The sequence below is a fragment of the Myiozetetes cayanensis genome, unplaced genomic scaffold, assembly GCF_022539395.1.
Source record: "Myiozetetes cayanensis isolate MyiCay16 unplaced genomic scaffold, myiCay2020 scf4, whole genome shotgun sequence".
Lineage (NCBI taxonomy): Eukaryota > Metazoa > Chordata > Aves > Passeriformes > Tyrannidae > Myiozetetes > Myiozetetes cayanensis.
Window position 1 is genome coordinate 12,142,303 of NW_026087631.1, and position 19,232 is coordinate 12,161,534.

Consider the following 19,232-nt stretch of genomic DNA (forward strand, 5'->3'; position numbering starts at 1 on the left):
CAGCAGGCTCTGCACATGGCTTACCACTTCCAAAACTGATAGGTTACTAATTAAATCCCAAGATAACCACAAGGTCAGTTTCACTTTGATCTCGAACTATTTCTTACCAAAATGGCAATATTTATCTTTTCTGCAAGTCTACCAAGTAAACATAAAGAGGAGCAAAATGGCTCAGGCAAAGCTGATATGAGACACTTCCACTTATCTCTATCAAATTGCTTACCTTTTTTATTTAGTCCATATCCAAACATGCTTATTGCTAGAACTGTGTGTATGCAAGTTATCAAAAGAAAAATAAATGTACAAATGCAATAGGAAATGCACACAACCACTGTATTATTTCTCAAGGAACAGCACTATTAGGTATGGGCCCAAAAAGAGCAAGCTGAGGAAGAGCTGTAAGCAAGCAGTACTTCATAATTCACTTGCCCCTCACCCTGTTATAATGGTTACCTGGGAGGATAACCTTCCAGTGCATCTGAAATATCCACATTTTATACAAAATCTCAAAATTTCCAAGCTCTTCTGGCTCCTGATACATGATATGGTTGGCCTGGGGCTTGTGGTAGTCCTTAATACATCATGCAGCACAGACCAGACTGCACAGCAATACATAGATACTCAACCTGGAGCCTGAGGCTGTGAGAGAGACAGCAGGGACAACTTAAGATCCGTTTGGAAGGGAAACACAGCAAAGCACATCATCTCCATCCTGAAGCATATCCCTTCAGATTCAAAGTTCTAGTGTCTAATATCAAAGCAAGTTTTTCTTAGCAAGGCAATAACTTTTCAAGGTAATTTTATTCTAGGATGAACTCCCAGATTTATGGATGGTGGGACAATTTGCATCAGCGGAAGGACTCATGTTAAACATAGCAGTCACTAACTTCTCAGCTGTGAAAGACTTTACATTGCATGTAGATGTCTCTGGAATCCTTAAAGGACACCACAAATATGCAACGATATAATAACCAGGAGTAAAATGTAAATAGATAGCTTATATCCTGTGTAACTATATAAAACCTGTTCTGTACAAGTGTTCATCTCTATATACAGAGCAAACATCAGATTCAAGGACAAGTGAGGATAGCATGTTCAAATTACTTCCCAAGGAAATGAACAAGGAAATTCTTTTCATGTCAGTACTGGTTTTATATATGTGTTTCGTTTCTTTGAAGGAAAGACCCTTTTAAGCCTCCCCATGTCTCTTCTACAGTACCGAGACATATCGTGTGCCATTTAACTCTGCCATGACCCATTACTGCATGTGAAACTGCAAAGGAAGTTCCCAGCCATCTGAGTCAAGGAGCAATTCCTTTGCTTATTCCATTTGTGATCACAACCCATCATGACTGCTGCCAAGGCTACCAGTCTGTCTGCGCATACTGAGATATCCACAGCTATACACAAATCTCTCTCTCCCTTTCCCACTCTCAGGAATTGAGCAGGCCACTATGGGAATCACTGGGATACCCAAAAATGAGATAAGCCCTGCAGCATCCTGACATCTGGTCTCCACCAAAGGCTAACAGCAGTGCCATAAATCTAATTGCATGCCATATGAAAAGTACTGCCTTTCATCTGCTTTAAAGTGCTGCTAGGATGTTTCTTGCTTTGCATGACAGCAATTAGCCTGTTCCCTGCTCACCTTACCCATCATGCATACTTGATTTTCAATGTTGAAAACACAGCTAGTCCCTCCTACCTCAGAGATCCATCTTTTTGCAAATTCTCAAGTCCATGTTGGTTATGACTTTTTTGTGAGGGCCTACCTGAGGCTGCAGTCACTTCAGGATAGTTGTCTCAGTTTGCTCTGGCATCCTCTATCTGATAGCTACAGATATTCTTTATTTTCTACTCCTTTTGTTGCTGTGTGGGAAGCATATGCTTCCCAGCTAGCCAACAGTTTAAAACACAGAAGAATTTTATCTGCCTTTTTTTTTCTTAAAACCACAACTCATGCAATGATGTGAGAACTTCATATATTTTTTAAGTGCTTTTCCAATCCCTTTGTTAAGGGAAAGAGTTTTTTGCAAAAGGAAATAGCAGGCTCAAATGCTTCTTGAGGAAGAATTGTGTGTTTTTGCCTTGTCAGAAGCTTCATGGTCACAGGAGGCCTGCATTGCAGTGCAGGAGACCACCCTGTGACAATTACTCGAAGGCAGCATGCACCTCTTGCCAGTGTCATGGCATAGCAAGACTCAGGAGTAAATTGAATATCTCATGCTTGTTTGTTCATTTGCTGAAGGTCTGGCACTGTTTCCTTTCTCCTGCAGCTTGCCCTTTTACCCTGTAATTAGGGATATGATTGTATCTGCGGCATCTGAGATCCTCGGGATGACTATGGTGAATGCCATAGGTAGGAGGAGATTTAATGAAATATTCTGGGCTTTCAGTTACACCCACACCACCCTGCTGAGGCCAGTCAAATATCTTGGTGTAATTACAGGCAAGCTTGCTCTTTCCCTGTAATGGTGCCTCCCCAAAACCCCTTGCAATTTTTAACAGCAAACTGCAGCATTCACCATTTACTGTTGTAGGACACAGCCTGCAGGTACATACACCACCATCAATGCAGATAGGGAAGGCAGTCCTGTCCCAGGGTTTCTTTCTCTATTCACAGAAGAGCCAAAGACTCTTCCCTAGTGCTGGCATCAGAACTTCCACGAGGAAATTTCACCCAATACTTAAATGAAGATCTACAAACTTCCTTGCCAGTCTGCTATTTGGCATTTTGCCTCACCCAAAACATCCTACCTCAAAGGATGGCATTTCACCTTGATATTTAATCTATGGGAAATGTGGCAAGAATCAGGGTAGCAGTGCTGACAGGCTGCTTTGGTGGTCTCTTAGTATCTCCATTTCCTACATAGTCTGTGCCAAATACAGACAAGCTGACACAAAACTGTAGAAATATTCTGAATGGCACATCAGGAGTCAGCTTTCATTTGAAATAGAGACCATCTCTGAATCGTGGCCATCCAAATTGATAGATTACCTGCACCCAATACATCCTTTCATTCCTGTTGCTTGAATTTTGATGTGACTTTCTAGTCTGTTGATTTATGTGTGGTGCAAATTTGTCCCAAGACTACATAAGAAGTCCAAAAAGCAAGATCCAAAAAGAAGGAAGTTAGTGCTTTACACCTTATGGGACAGTCAGTTAACTAAATACCAGTGGCATTGCTTTCTATTGTCAACATCACTGCTGTCCCCTCACTAACACAAGAATTAGACAAAATTATTTTTTAAAAAATCAAAAATCTAGACCAAATATGGCAGATCCTTCCTTCTGTAGGAATAATTCTCCAAGGAAAACCTTCTTATTTTTAAGGCTATGGTGGTTCTCAGAAGTGGCTTATAGGGGGACATTTTTGTGGCCTGTGGCAGGGTATTATTTTAGTAGCTAGTAATAAGCAATAAAGTCTGGGCAGGAAAAGACTTCTGTCTATCAGGGTTGGAATGCAAAATCAAATGACATCTAAGCCAGGGGAGTGTGGGGAGCATTTTTTCTACCCTTATTTTGATTTGATTGCTTTGTGTGCTGTCACCTAATAACACAGGATGAAGTGGAACAGCTACACTTCAGCAAAAATATGAATGAAACTGACTGGATAAAGGAAGGATCACTAGCCCCAGCTGATCCCATTCTGACTCTTAGAAATTGCAGAGAAGATGTGGTCCAAAAATGTTATGAAATCCATGAAGAATCGAGTTTGTTTCTTGTTACACATACTGGATCTTCCAGCACCTCGTCCTGGCTAATTTGCTTGTTTGTTTCCTTACAGATTTATGATTGCTAATTTCTAGACATGTCTCTGTAGAGTGGTGGCTTTAAAATGAAACCTTATCAAACTGTATACTCCAAAACTCCTGAATTCCACAATTCTCTGGTGCCACAGGCTGAAGATCAAGCTCAGTTCACACAAATCACAAGATGAAGGTGCATCTAACTCAGTCCACGACCAGTAGGACTATCTCTGTAGCCTTTCCTTTCACATTACGTATTTTTACATATTATCCTTTCACATTTCACATATTTTTACTGTTTTTTTCTTTCTTTTTCAACATTAAAAATACATCACTAGGCAAACTGGGAATTCAGAGGTTTCACTAGCCGAGTACAACACCTAAAAAGGCACAACAGGAAGGTTGTTCTTCATCCTCAGGGTTAAAAAAACCTTTTGCACACAAAGTCTCAATAGACTAGTTACTATCTTTCTGCATCAGAGGACTGCCACGAACATGTTTCTGTTGGATTGGAAGGACACCTCTCAGAAGAACATTCTGCCTTGAACTGTGTTAGTGCCCAATCCATCACAACCCTTTGTAGATTCCAATGACAATAACTCCATCAGTTTCCAGAAAATGCTCTTTCCATAGCTGAAGCTAAAAATAAGGCTAAGGATGAAACGTGGTTCATGGCTTTATGCCTCATTTTTTAACAGTTGTTACTTCTAAAATGGAAAAATTCATGATCAATTTTTCAGTTTCTTTTGTGACTTTTTTATTTTGGAGAATGAAGAACATATAAGAGAGGAGCCCATTCTACTAATTCACAAGGTGGCACTTCCCTTCTCCCAAGGAAAGAAGGAAACATTCTCCAAACAAAGCAAAAAATTAAGCATAGGTCAGGCAATGAAGCCTGTAAATCATCACAAATTTTAGTGGTTTATGATTGTTCTTCAACAGATACTTCTTATTTGATCCAGGAATGACATATACTTTGAATACTGGTTATAAGCACAACATCTGAAAAAGATAGCAAGAGATTAAAGCAAAACCATCCAGTGGAATTTATTTCTCATATTAAGAAAAAAAAAATACCAGGCAGCTTCTCTCTGTGTCTGAGTGACAACCATGCTCATAACTGGCATGTTCCATTATCAGGAAAGAGCTCATGGCTTTATATTTAGTCTTTTAATATCATATAATTCATTCATAATGGATATGAAGAATATCATTGTTATACACTTCAAATCTTGGGAACTACAGAGGGTGTACAGTTTAAGGCAGAAGGCCCAGAAGCTGAACCTGAAGAGCTCTTTCGCAGCTTTTGTGAAACTGGTCCTATTAGTGGACTGGATCAATGTCACTGGGAATACAAATGAAAACCAAAATTCCTCCTGTTCTACAGCCTATGTTACATAAACAACTGTCCAATGCATGAAGTAAAAAGCAGACAAAGGTCTCGCAAACATTACAGATTTCAAATACTCAGACAAGGTCCAAAAAAGACATTCTTGAGACAGCTGAAACGTCTTTACCCTGCCCTGAATTTTCACTGATATCAGTGGGAATTTCTGCACTTGAGAATGACTCTCAACACTACTGAAGGCAGTAGCTGCTCTCATATTTGTTTCTAAAGGAGTGATCTTCAGGTGAAACTGTATGGAACATCTAAGCCATCTCAGACAACACCTTGTCAATAAACTTTAGCATTCATACATCTATGTGAACTACAGATCAGGTAAGTCAGCAAATGCTTCTATTCTACCGTAGTCCTGAATCTTGGATTCATCCAGGAATCCTTCAGCCAGAGATTCATTTTGGGATTCAGTACAGCAACCAACAGGCAATTTGTCAAAATCCTTTGGCAATGTACTATTTCATCTAGTATATAAATGTACTTCTATGGTTAGCAGAAGTGCACATTATCAAAACTGATAAAGTAGTGATTAAACAGCTAGTTAGCAAAATCCTTAAGGTGATAGAAAATGAATACAAAACTGCAGGTCAGAAATGTGGCCTCCAGGAAATTAAAAACACGTCTTGGCAAACAGCTGAGATTACAATATTGTTCCTTTATCTCAATGCACATATTACCTTTTGTAGACCTCTCTGGATGCACATTAGCAAGAACAAGTCCCATTCACACACTAATTTTAACTGGCCCAGCAAACTGATTGTCAATTATTTGTTTCACTTTGCAGAGTAGTGTGGAGAAGGCTTGTTTCTGCCTATTGCACTTCTGCTTCATGCCAGTACTTTTACTAGTCCTTTTTTTCTAAATTTGACTGGGTTGTAACTAAAGGAACCAAATGGGGGAAAGGCAACGCAATACAATCATACAGCTTCTGCAATGCTATAAACTAGAACACTAGTGGAGAAGCACTTCTTAGTAACTTCTTTCTCTCTTCCACTCTTAAATCCACCTCTCTCTCTCACTCCCTTCCCTTTCATTCCACCCCTTTATCCAAAACCCACTGCTGTGTGCTTACGTAGGAGGTCAGGGATTAACAAACAAATTTCCATGCCAAATGTGTAATTTACAAATAAAACTTTTTAAACTTTTAAGTTTTGCAAACTCTCTGACTGTTGTCATTCCTTTCAATGAGGACCTATGAATCGTGGATGCTCCCTTCCCCTTAAGGGTGGGGAACCACACGGGACCAATGTTGGACCCATTAAAATGAAAGCTCACAGCAGAAATCAGATTCTGCATGATCTAGATATAGCCAGGCATAAATATTTGCTCTTTGAATGAGCACTGGCCTTGGAATTAAACATTCATAGTTATCCAGCCATGCTTAGTCATTTTATTTTAATATTAAACCACACTGTGCACTCCAGTGAACACTAACACCAAGATTTGAGGAAAAATATTGTAGTATTATTACAGAAGCAATAGAGAGCAATTTTCACAAGTTTTATGAACACGGCGTATGCTCAAATACTCTTATTGGAGTGTAGTTTTCCTGCTTTGAGTAATTTTAGTATATTATTTACTTGGAGTTATTTTAAAATGCTGTTACTAAGGGTGCAGGAGAGACAGGAGGGGAGGGATACTAAAAATAATAATAAAAGAGTTATGTGGGGGTGATGCATGGGGGTGGGGTGCACCTGCATATGTATACAGGTATATGTGTGCATATGTATGTGCACTAAATATCCATGAAAATTAATCTAAAGTACCATGAGAGGAAGGGATTTGAACACACAGAAAGCTGCAGTCAGAAATAATAGCTTTGGATTTTGGAAGCCAAAAATGTAAACCAAACATGCCTCAGTCTAGTTTGGGGTGACAGCCTGAAATTAGATATATTATATAGTTATTCTACCAGTGAAACCAAGGTGAGCCTGAAGAACAGCATTTCTTTGTTCAACCAACACATGCAGGGAATATGAGGGCATAGCTTGTGTGGAAGAATTGAGGTCCCATTGATTAATTAGGAACTAATCTTCCTCATTTTAAAAACTGCACACGTGCTCTCCCCTTCAAGTAGGATATTAGTGGATTATTTTGCCATTTTTTGAATTAACAGGCCACTGTATAATTCTGGAGATGGGGACAAAACATATCTACCATAGCAGCCTCGATTTTTGGTGCAATTCCAGCCTGCTTTTAGGTTCCCTGACTGGCTCTGGTAGGTCTGGAGCAATAAAATCTCAGTGCCTGGGGCCCTGAGAGGGATGTTTTTGTGCACCAAGTATTTGCCATTTACAGTTTAACCCTTGGTAAGCCTTTACCCATTGCCTCAGTGATGGGGGCAAGAACCCAAGCTGTTCACATCAAGATCCAATTGTTTTCATTTTGCCTTATCACTTTTATCTTGGGAGAAGTATAGCTCTGAATCTAGATTAAGAAGAGCTACCTTCCTGATTTAAAGCTATTTAAGGAATTTCAGACACACTCGAAATCTGTATATATAAATATTAAAAAGGGAAGAAGTGGGAAAAAATGAAAAAAATAATGCATTTTTTAGGGAAACAGCAGACCAACAGTAATTTTTAGTTGGATCTAATATACCTGGTTGTGCTACCAGATGTCAATGGTCCTCTAGAAATAAGACTGCATCCAGGCCAAACCTACAGCAATCTTTTGAAGCTTACTAGGCAAATGGAGAGCCTTCTGCACTTTCTACAGTACAGTCATTCTGAATCAGAAATAAAAATTAGTTCATATACCAAATCAGTCATTCCTCCACTTACTCTACAAACCCTTGCACAGCCCAAATTCTCTTACAGGATTCAGAAAGATAGAATGCCTTTTTGCCTATGTTTGGATTTCCCTGCAGTCCACAGATCTCAGCACTCTAAAACTGGTGATGATTTATACCACAAAGCAAATATCTCCTGCACAGAAGAGATGGACACTGAGCACATAAAGACCAGAAACTGAAAATTCAATCTGGTGTTCAGTTTAGTGTGCAGAAAATGTTCAAGTCCACAATGAGAAAAGCTCTCCCCCTCCCTCTCCCCCTCCCCCTCCTTCCGCTTTTCCCCCTCCTTCCACCTCTCCCCCTCCTTCTGCCTCTCCCCTCCTCGCCTCTCTCCCTCCCCCTCTTCTCCTCTCCTCTCCCCCTCCTCTCCTCTCCCTCTCCTCTCCTCGAATCTCCTCTCCTCGAATTTCCTCTCCTCAAATCTCCTCAAATCTCCTCTCCTCTCCTCTCACCCCTAAAGATGTTTCTGTTGACATCACTGTGATATTTCAGGTTAATTCAAGTTAACCAGGTATGACAAAGAGCTGGCATGTGGAGCTGTGGTGCAAGGGTTACTCACCTTCCACTACAACAGTTGCAGGTTTCGAATAGGCTGTGCCCAGACTGTTCTTGGCTACACAACGATACTGTCCTGCATCTTCTCTCTGAACATTGTGTATCCTTAAATTCCCTGAATCAAGGACAGCAATGCGAGCAGTCTCCTGCCAGAGGAAGGAACAGTGGAGGTGAGGCCTCTACATGCAGGCTGCACACAAACAGCATCAAATACCTCTTTACAAAGATTGGGCTGACATGCACGAACATTATTTGTGTTGCCCTACAGCCAAAGGATTTGGGGCCAGCTCTTCCCACTCAGCATTGTCGTGACACACTCACCCATCCCTATTTTTGCAGATCTCTGAATTATAGCCTCAGAAGAGCTCTTATTTATGAGAACACTCATAAGAGCATTCATCAGCATTTATCCACGCTTAGTTGTAATAAGGATATGAAATATAACATGTAGATATCCAGAGATGAGCCCTGAATTTTCCAAATGCTTGCTTTCTAGAAACTAGAATTTCATCATCATCATGGCTAGGCTTCACGAACGAAGATTTGGGAAGGGCTCTACCCACGCTATACCTTAAAGAAATAATTACCATTACTTAAAAATTGTTCTTTACTCACCTTTACAACTGTTTCTCCTTTGACCCATGAAACAGAAGGTTTTGGATTCCCCATTGTGACACATGGAAGAACAGCCTTTAAGCCTTCTATTATTTCGACATTTACAGGTGGTCGGGTTATTTTGGGTCCTAAAATTTTAAAAGTCCAAAATTAAAGTTGAAATGAAGCTAAGAGATATTAGAACATGACAAATTCAGAAATGACATCAAAAATTTTGATGCTTTTTCTGTATATTGCTGAAAGGTAGAGCAGTCTTACTTTATCATAAACTGCCCTGGAAAGAAAGAACTTTCTTCAGCACAGCATTAAGTTTCAGTTTATGGATGCAAAAGCAGTTAACTTACATGGGTTATTTGTTTTCCTGAGTGGAGTTTGATGGTCATTTGAATTAATGCCTGGGCTAAAATCCAAATTCAGATAAGAGTATTTCCAGTATTGAAGAATGTTTGCATTCCAGGTTTTGACATTCTTTACTGTGTAAACACTGTCTTGTATGAAAGTTCAGATCTGGATTGAATGGATTTTGAAACAGTTTTAACCCAGGCTTGCCTCTAGCTCAACAAGAAAGGCATGTAAACTCAATGTAAAATCTGGAACTGAATGACTTATGACTATGCTAGTGAAAAGAAGAAATGATCTTTAAAGAAAAAAACAATCAAACTCCCTAAAGTTAATAAGGGATAAATTTAAATTTATTTTACCCAAGGAACCATGTGGCCTGGCTTACTTTGAGCAGGGAGTAAAAAAGATTGTCATCTCAGTGTTTTGGGAGACCTAATATTTTGACTCCCTTGTGTGATACTGAACCAGCAGAAAAACGAGCTTCAAGAGAGCATCACATCCTGGCCTCCACCTGGAAGTGACTGGGGTGCTGTAGAACTCCAGAATTAGCAGACCTGGAGGGTCATGCTCATTAGCACAGATAAATCCTTTTGTACAAGCAGGTGCTTTAGCCAGACTATACCTCCGCCGCCCTTTAAAGTGTTTGTGTTAGCAACTGCAGCCACATGAGTTCAGCTTCACCGAGTTCAGATCATACATAGCCCTTTACAAGAACAAGTACTTTGCCTTTCATGTAAGATGATGACATTTACCTCATGGTGCTCCAGACCATTCCACACTACTCCTGAGAGCACCTGAACATCATTTACCTGCTTTTGCCATCCTCAGGCAGAAATCTGCTTAGTGAAATTTTACATTTAATATTCACAATGGATTTATGCAATATTGCCATGGAGGTCTAATTTATTAAATTGTGCTTATTTTATAATGTTTTGCACAAAAAGCATTCCTCAAAGTATTGGGATTTATCCCCTGCTCCTAACACAAGTGTGTGTTGCTCAAAGTGAATAATCAGAACTACATTAAGATTTGACCCAATATGCCGTGTCTCTGCCTCAAAGGACTGCACCTAGGCTCACAAGAACATGGGTCTGCCCTGAACACGGATCCTGGGGGGCCATACCTGGTGGTCTGCTCAGGCTTTCAATTAAATTCTCACATGGTGTCAGGAGGAAGTTGCATTCCCACTTACGCATTTTCACCTGGAGAGCCCCACAGCTCTGTGCAGCTGCTCCAACCCCGTTATCTGCTGTGCAGCAGTACACCCCATCATCGCTGTCCTCCACGCTCAGGATGGTCAGGAGCTGCCCGTTCCTCTGTATGCTGTACCGCGTGTCAAACAGCCTGCAGGGCACAGCACAGATCGTCAGGGCTGGGAGAACAGCAAGGGACAGACGGGGGGAATTGCCTTTGAATCTACAGACCACTGACACTACTACAAATGGCAGTAAGCTTTACCTTTTATTCTCAACCTGCAAGGGGAAGGAAAGGCGCTGAAAATGTTGAGCTGGGCTTTAAGATTCACTTAGATTCTCACTAGACCATGCAGCTCCTGACTGCAACTGGTGTAGTGGCAATTCTTCCTCCATCCAAATATTGTTTAAGTAAGTAGGCATCATGTTTGGATTTCTGACTGGCCAAGGACAGGCATGAGCACAAATGGTCTTTTCCAGCTGGTCCTGTTAGCTGTAATTGTTCAATGTAAACAAAGGACTGCTTATATAGGAACTAAAAGTGACTGAAATTGTTTAAAGAAACCTTCTTCAGAATAAAAAGAAAAGCTTTTTTCACTAAGCAGATAAAATTATGGAAAGATTTATACTGTTGGGAAAATAAACACAAAAACCCATGTATTTTTGTGTCTACATCCAGGAACGGTTTTGTCTAATTTTTTTGGAAAAAAACCAAACCAACAAGCAAAGAAAAAAAACCAACCAACCAAACAAAAAGAAACAAGCAGAGAAATGTGCTGAAGGATTTTCAAGGTTGGAGGATTCAAGGATAGCTATAGTTTCAACAAAGCAGGCTTTAACCTGGAGACTTCAGAGAAGGCAAGAGAAGCCCTGAAGCTGGAACAATAAAGATGCAGGATATTGTAACAAAGTATGTGGAGCAAAGACCAATTCTGTATGTGAGCATTATGTGGGGTGTAGGGGAGGGAGGGGAGTGGGGTGGGTTGTGGGTGAGAGTAAGGGAAAAGCAGAAAGCTGATGCGAAATCGGAGGATTGAACTCTTGATTTTCATTACAAAACTGCAAAAATACAAGAAAAGTTCAGTAAAAAATGTTTGTACAACATTTCATAAATTTGTTTGGTTTTGATTTTCACACCTTCATAGATGATTTTTGGAAGCACTTTCATGCACTTTGATACTGATGAACAGTAGCAGAACAGTTCTGACCTGAGCTATCATGAATACCTGACACCTAAATATGTCCTGTTTTGTTCTTTTACTGCATTGTAGTCACTGAGTAATCTGAATGTTCCATTTACAGGCACATATTTCCTTTCAACAGCCTTTTGCCTTTCAGTCTTATATTTCCATCCTCTTTTTCACCATGAGAAGAAAAAGTGCCATGAACTCATCCATAGTGTAAAAGATGTGCTAACTCTATATCCTTCTTTCCCTGAGGAAGGCTTATTGTGGGCAGCCCTGCCCTGGAAAATGGAATAGTTAACCATTTCAGTCAGCACAGGGCACCTGCTGGTCTCCTTGCCCATACTTTGATGCCAAAAGGAAAGGCACATCCAGAATACTAGCGCTGACAGCAGTCTCTGTCCTGGCCCTATTCCCATCAAAGTTGAAAGTTTACACACTGTTTTGTTTTGAAGGTTAGCCTAGCTGCCTGTTCAGGGTGCTGGGACTTGGCAAGAGAAGAAAAACTTGTAAATAAAATAACTGATATTAATTGCTTGCGATAACTAAGCCCTTTGAAGTTTGATATGTACACAGAGGCACAGAAATATATTTATATGGAGGTTTTTTGGGGAAAAAAAGCCCACTGATCTGATCCTTTTCCATTCTGCAAATATTTTCATCTGAGTTCTTAGAAAATAGCAGAAATATATTGAGCTTATCCATTTCCCTGTCTTTGGTCTGAGCTTTTGTATCCAGCAGTACTGACTATTAATGCCACAGAGCTTCGTGAAAGTGAAATGGTTGCTGCTATTACTGTTGCTTCAGAAGCCCTAGTAAAGGAATGAAGCCCTCACCAGCAGAGAGGTTTTTACCTGTATTTTCCTTTTTGATCAATATTGTGGAAAAGGCACTGTATCTCAGAGACAGAAGGGGATGGCTTTTAGAAAGGTGTGTTGGGCTTCTGGAAGTGGGGATTGTGGTGTGAAATGGTCTGGTTTTCATATTATCTTAGAACACAGAGAAAATGACCATTTTAAAGACCTGGGGAGAGAAAGGCACAGTCCTGATGACTGGCCTCCTCTCCCAGCTTTGATTTTCAGTCATGATGTCACTGATGGGGAAGAGATTAGGAGAAGCGTGACCTGACTTGTAAATATCATCTATGGAAGTTCAGACTTCCATACTGCAACAAAGCCAGGGTGAGAGGATTAAGACCAGGGTTTTGCTGAGGTTGCAGGCAATGAAAAAATCTGATTTCTGAAGGCTAGTATGCATATGTGTAACTTTCTGCTTTCCTCCTATTCTAAAATTATCTTCCGAGATGTAAGATGTCCTGCTGCTACTGACTTATTTGGAGTTTCCCAAGTCAGTGGTTCAAAGGCTGTTTGGATGCTTGACCACAATAGTGAGAACTAATAATGGCCAGTCTTCGCGAGCGAAGATCCGGGGAAGGTCTTTACACCTTCCAGCCTGCGCATTGGATTTTTTAGGTGAGACACAGTGTGCGCGGAACTGAGCCCACCCTTTAATCCTAAGGTTCATCTGCCGGGGCCAAGCGAGCTTGGACGGTGGCAGCGAGGTCCTCAGGACGTAGGTGGGTTGCCTTTTTACAGGGTTAACGAGCTCCACCTGCCCAGGAGTGTCCCTGACCGGGAATCGAACCCGGGCCTTGGCGATGACAGCACCGCGCCCTTACCACTAGACCACCAGGGGCTCCTTCAGGTGACCATCTGCCTAACATGGACATCTCTTGTAGAGAATAGGCGTTAATCAACAAAGGGGGTGCTGTAATTTTCCTTTACAGAGGGAGTCACTAACAGCAACCTAAAATAAAAAACATGTGAAGGTATGTGGTAGATGTAATGTGATTTCAGAGCTGCAAGATGAAGTACAATTCACTTTGTAGAAGCTTGTCTATGGCAACAGAGCAAAAGCAATGATAGCATAAGACATCCATAAGACATTTCCAAGGCTGCCTTATTTGTCTGCATCTTAATGCATCTTGATGTTAATGTTTGAAAGTGTAACAATGAGAAGCCATTTTCCTATGGGCAGATCCAGAACTAGAAGCAAACAAGAATAGCACAGCATGACCCCTTCCATGCAAAGTTCCTGAGAACACTGAGACAGGCAACAAAGTCTTGCAAAGCTCCTTTTAAAAATTATGCAGCATCCTCCCACCTCACAAACACATAAACAGAGGAACAGAGCAGATTGAACTGTCTAAAGCTAGAAAGAAATCTCCTTGCATAGCTTGCAGAAGAAACCGTCTTCAAGCTCAACTGTGTGAAGTTGCTCTTACCACTCTGTAAGGAACACAGATTCCTATATAATTACAACCACTCACGCTCTTCCCTGCCATAGATCTATTCTTATAATTCTATATATCTCCTTTATCATAAAGGAAAGCACTACCAGTTTTGGCAGGAGATGCTGGAGTGGGCTGGGGCTGCTCCCTACCTGATAGGAATGCTGTTGCGTGTCCACGTAATCTCCGGCTCAGGATATGACTCCACTACGCAGACAAACTTGGCCACATCCTCTACTAGTGCATCCAATGTTTCCAAAGGAGTGGTGATCAAGGGAGCTGTGTGAAGGAAGAGAAAATGAGAACGTCTTATGGTGTCTCCTGGAGAGAAGCATGTAGACTGCCAGAAACCTTTGGTTGGAGGCAGCTGTCCCTGCACAGTCACTCAATGGCATTTTGCTTTGTGGCCTCTCCACAGGGTGCAAAACAGAGCAAACCAAGCTCCAACAAGCCCTGTGGAGCCTATGTTTCTAACCCTCCTCTCGCCCAAGGTTCACAGCACTAGGTGGCATACTGCAAGGACATAGGTGAGGCTGTCCCCCTGCCAGGCTGCCCCCCTGGCATTGCATAGGCTGGAAGTGCAAGGAGCAGAACACCAATTGAAGCCAAGCTGACCTGCAACTGGAGTGGGCAGAATGCTTCTTTATTGATGCATAATGCATGAGATGGTGGATTTACCGTCCCTGGAGGTTTTTAAGATGAGGATGTGGCACTGAGTGCCATGATCTGGTAATCACAGTGGGATTGGATCAAGGGTTGGACTTGATGATCTTGCAGGTCTCTTCCAACCCAGTTAATTCTATGATTCTATGATTTGGGCTTCTTATTTATTATTACAGGATTTGTTCCACTCTAAACTATTTGTCCTTTTTTTTTTTAAAAAAAACACCAAACCTACTATATAGCACTATATTTTTCAAAGCCAGGCTCACAACGGTCATTCAGATCTTTCAGATTTGTCATTAATAGCACATATTCTCTTTTTCTCACTTTTCCTAGACAAGTAGCACAAGAGTTAGAAGTCTAATAGCTATGTCTGATGCTTATTATCACAGACCTGTTATCATACCTGTTGTGATACTCAAATTTATCTTTAGAAACACTTGCTATCACTCTGGTAAAAGACTTGAATCATAGCTGGAAGGGATTAAAGTATAAGCCTAGTGAATCACTTTCTCTGCACGTGGTATGCAGTGCAGCCACTGCCTCCAAAGACACTTGAATGACTTTTGATCTGTGGCTGCAAGGGACACACACCCATACTTGTTGAACTGGATTTCATTGATTACTGTTGTGAGATGAGATAAGCTAATTTCATACCATATTACTAAACATCACCTTGAAAATGTATAATGAATGCAGGAGTCTTCTTATTCCTCCCTGACTGTAGCAGTATGTCGCATACTGTTTGTCTTTTCACAGGAGAATACCAACTGCTGTTTGTCTGCTGGCCCTCCCTAGTATACTAAGATTTAAATTCAGGCAAAAAAATAAACTATATCAATTTATCAATAGCTTCCTCCTAAGAAAAGGGAAAAATAGAAGACACTCAGATTTTAGTGACTGAGAAGAATAGGAAGTCTATACCTTAATGTTTTTCAATTTACATGGGAGTCAAAAAATTAGAATGTCTTTGGAGTTCTGCTGGAATAAAGCTAGCGTAAAAAAGGATCAGGTTCCACTATCAGGTTTATGTAAAACTCTAAACACTTTTGATATTTTATTAGAACAAATTTGCACCAATAATATTTCTAGATTTTATAACTTCAAGTTGCATCATTGATTACCAGTAATGACTGTACTTATATAAATCTCAAAACTATAGCTAAGGTAGCACTAAACATTCTATTAAAGAAAAATTAACTAAAACAAGTCCATGACAGACTCATTGTTTAAGATCACTGCTTCAAATTGTATCACGCTTCAATGTATTGGGTCATTTTGGGTTACATTAGATAGAAATAATCTCTGTATGGCACCCCAGATGAATTCTATGCCAGTGGAACCAAATGGAAGATTTCCATAAAGCCAAAATTTTCCTACTACTGAAGGTTGTCTTAGGAGAATAACCCTCACCAATGGCTATCGTGTCTACTTCAAAAGGGACATTGCTATTTCATGACAGAGTTTATTGGGTTTTGATGGCATTAACTCTGGAATTTTGCAATCTAATTTCATATAGTATGTTTTTATTGTTGTTGTTCACATGCCTTGGTCTCTGGAAGGATGCTTCTCTAACCCTGAGAAATGTAAATTTTTACAGTAGTGATAATTCAAAGCAACCAGTTTTATAACTGTTGTCAGGATAAGCACAACCATTCTCACAAGGAATAAAGTTACATTTGTACCAAAAGTCAATATGCACTACAACAGTAAGTTGTAGTGCTTATTCTTTTGGGCAAACAAGACCCGTCAGTTTTATGTATTCATAAATTATCTAGATACAGTTATATATTTTTATGCAGTGTCTTTAATTCAGTGGATGACAGAATATTGCCTACACGTGGTCTGATCTGGCACCTCCTGAAAACCGGCATCCAGCTCTTCAGGCAGAAGTCTGTAAGTCTCTTACAGGCAATACTGTCCAAACCAACAGCACAATGGCAAAAAGAAAAGGAATTTTTTTATAGCCACCTCCCCAAATTCTGAATCCTCAAAGAGCAACTGTGACAGCAACAGTGATGTGATATTTCCTCGCATGCTCTTTTTTACCTTTGTGATATTCAAATCAAGTGGAGACAGCGAGCAATGATGCCATTTTGTTGTGAGGCTGCAACAGAGCTCCGAAATGCCTGAGATGGTGCTTGCTTTCGCTCCTAAAAGCCATCCAAACTGCTCAGGTGTTGCTGTCCATGTTTTCTTCAAAAAGCACTCAAAACTCTGAAAACTTAGGATGCCTGCATTACCAGAATTTAACATGGGAAAATAAAATTCAAACAGGGTATGGACATACCTATCAGGATATAGAAAAGGAGCCAAGCTTTTCCATGAGCATCCATTACGGCTTTCTGACATTTTTAAGGTAACCCTGTGGCTTTAAGTAACATTGAAAATCAATTAACTTATATATGTGTAAAGCCACACAGGTGCCCTTTCTCTCGATGTCAGCTGTAGTTTCCCGAGATAGCAAAATGACCCAAGGCTTGTCACAAGGCCACAAGAAAGTAAATCCCCTCCTATCCTCAGCCCACCAGAAGCTTTTAGATTGCTTGGCTTTGGGTTTGGATTCACACTTTTGAAACCAGACAAGCCAGACAAACAAAATAATGCAGAAAGCAGAGTCAGTCCCTCCTACAGCAGGAGAAACGGCAGTTCCTCTGGTCAGAAACTGCTCAGTTCTGTTTCCAGCTAACGCCGCAAGACCTCTATAAGGCAATTGGACTATAGTCACCTTTCAGCCTCACTCGAGGAATAAGACAATTCATTCACCTGATGTGATGTTCTAGAAAAGGATATGTGTCTGTTCATTGCCCTGTGACACCAGAAAAAAAAAAAATCTATCCGTGTTCTCTTTGTTTTTCTTGCTTTTCAAATCATGCCTTACCGTAGCATTCAAAAATACTAGGTTTCACCAACTTATTTTAGTGCCTTAGAAAAATATATACATTTTTATTTTAAAAGGTTTTCATGAAGGAGATACCTTTTTTTTTTCCATTTTGAGAACAATCTGACTAACAATTGTAAAAGCACAGCCCTGCAAGAGCCGCAATGTTTGCCTAACACATGAAAAAGATTTTGTTTTGTTCTCCTGAAGCTGAAATGTTTCAAGTATGCATTGAATGACTTTGGACAATCACTGTGCAGCAAAAATTTTTTCCCAAAGCATTATCAGATGGTATGTGTAGAAGACCACGGTTGCAATTAGTGCCTCAGAGAGTTTCCTAAACAGATTTTTTTCCAGTTCTTTCACTGGCTAAAAGTGTGTGTGCATGTGTCCATGTATGTGTGCGCACATAAGATAGCAGGAAGGTATAATAACTTCTATATTATATGCTATACAAACAATGCATGTTTGTATTTATATACACACGCTTTGTAAAGGCATCATAGCTGTTTACTTCTTTTGAAGTTTTATGTACCTATAAGCATACAGACGCATGCCAGACACCACAAGTCTTGGGCTCTGCAGCAGTGGGTACTACCAGCCATTAACTCTTCTGAGCTTCCTTTGACATGAGAAATATGCATCCTACCCAGGCTGAACCCAAAGATCCCCCTGCCCATTACAATGGACTACGCGCTCCTCATAGACAAAGAACCTTCAATTCCAGACGTGACTATTTTCATTGCTATCCTTCTAAAAGCAGTGAAGTGACCACTAAAAGCAGAACTTTTTGTCTTTTTTGGGAACACTACAGCACCACCCACGCTACTATTACCAGAGACACCCTCCCCTTTGCAAAACCTCCTTCAGCAAAGTGACAGAAGAAGAAGAACAGGGCAAAAGCCCCTCTAAGCAAACCTTTCAGGAGTGTCTCAGCCAAGCTGAGGGCTGCCAGGGTGAGGACGTGCGCCAGGGGCACCTTCAGCAAGTCATTCATGTTTGATCCAGAAGGCATCCGGCTCCTTCAGGCGAGGCGTGTGGACCTCCCAGCCGGCTGCATTTCGGAAGCAGTGCGCAAGCAGAGCTTCTCCGCTAGTGACAGAGCAGGGTCTGAGGGATCTAAGTATAATCAGGAATTCTCCCACCCAGCGGTGATGATGGACGTGGCCAGCTGGTGCGTATCCACTTTGGTCAGTGTGAAAGCGTGGGGCTCATGAAACAAGAGAAAGCAAATCCCTTCTGAATTCCTTCTAAGCAAACAGAGAGCAGTACAATGGGCAAATGCATTTCCAGGGCAGTACCCTACCCCTGTGCTGCAAAGTCAGCAGACCTTCATTCTAGCACCATGTAAGTGCAGTAGTGGAAAAAATGCTTGCCCCTAGATTTTCCTTCAGCTTAGTCACCCTCTTTTCCATTTTTTCTCCTCTCTCTCTCTGTCACACACACTCCCTCTTATTATAACCTTTCAAGATTGGCTGCAATATGCCACCTGTTGTCCTGCTGATAGCATTTCTTTTCTTAACAGATGCATTTGCTGGAGCAGGAGAGGTTGGCATTGGTGGCTGA

At 40.8% G+C, this 19,232-nt stretch overlaps 1 protein-coding gene across 4 annotated transcripts in view; it reads right to left on the reverse strand.

Annotated features, from left to right (window-relative positions):
- MUSK (muscle associated receptor tyrosine kinase) overlaps nucleotides 1-18,681 on the reverse strand; it is a 52,906-nt gene extending 34,225 nt beyond the window's left edge. For 3 of the 4 annotated variants that reach the window (XM_050329369.1, XM_050329368.1, XM_050329370.1), the window contains exons 1-5: nucleotides 18,585-18,663; nucleotides 14,275-14,401; nucleotides 10,648-10,799; nucleotides 9,114-9,241; nucleotides 8,503-8,644 (exon numbers count right to left, since the gene is read on the reverse strand). In XM_050329369.1, coding sequence (XP_050185326.1) covers nucleotides 8,503-8,644; nucleotides 9,114-9,241; nucleotides 10,648-10,799; nucleotides 14,275-14,401; nucleotides 18,585-18,663 — 628 coding nt within the window. Of the gene's footprint in view, nucleotides 1-8,502; nucleotides 8,645-9,113; nucleotides 9,242-10,647; nucleotides 10,800-14,274; nucleotides 14,402-18,584 lie in introns of all 4 variants that reach the window. The other variant, XM_050329367.1, reaches the window with a different exon arrangement.
- Nucleotides 18,682-19,232: the final 551 nt, after the last annotated feature.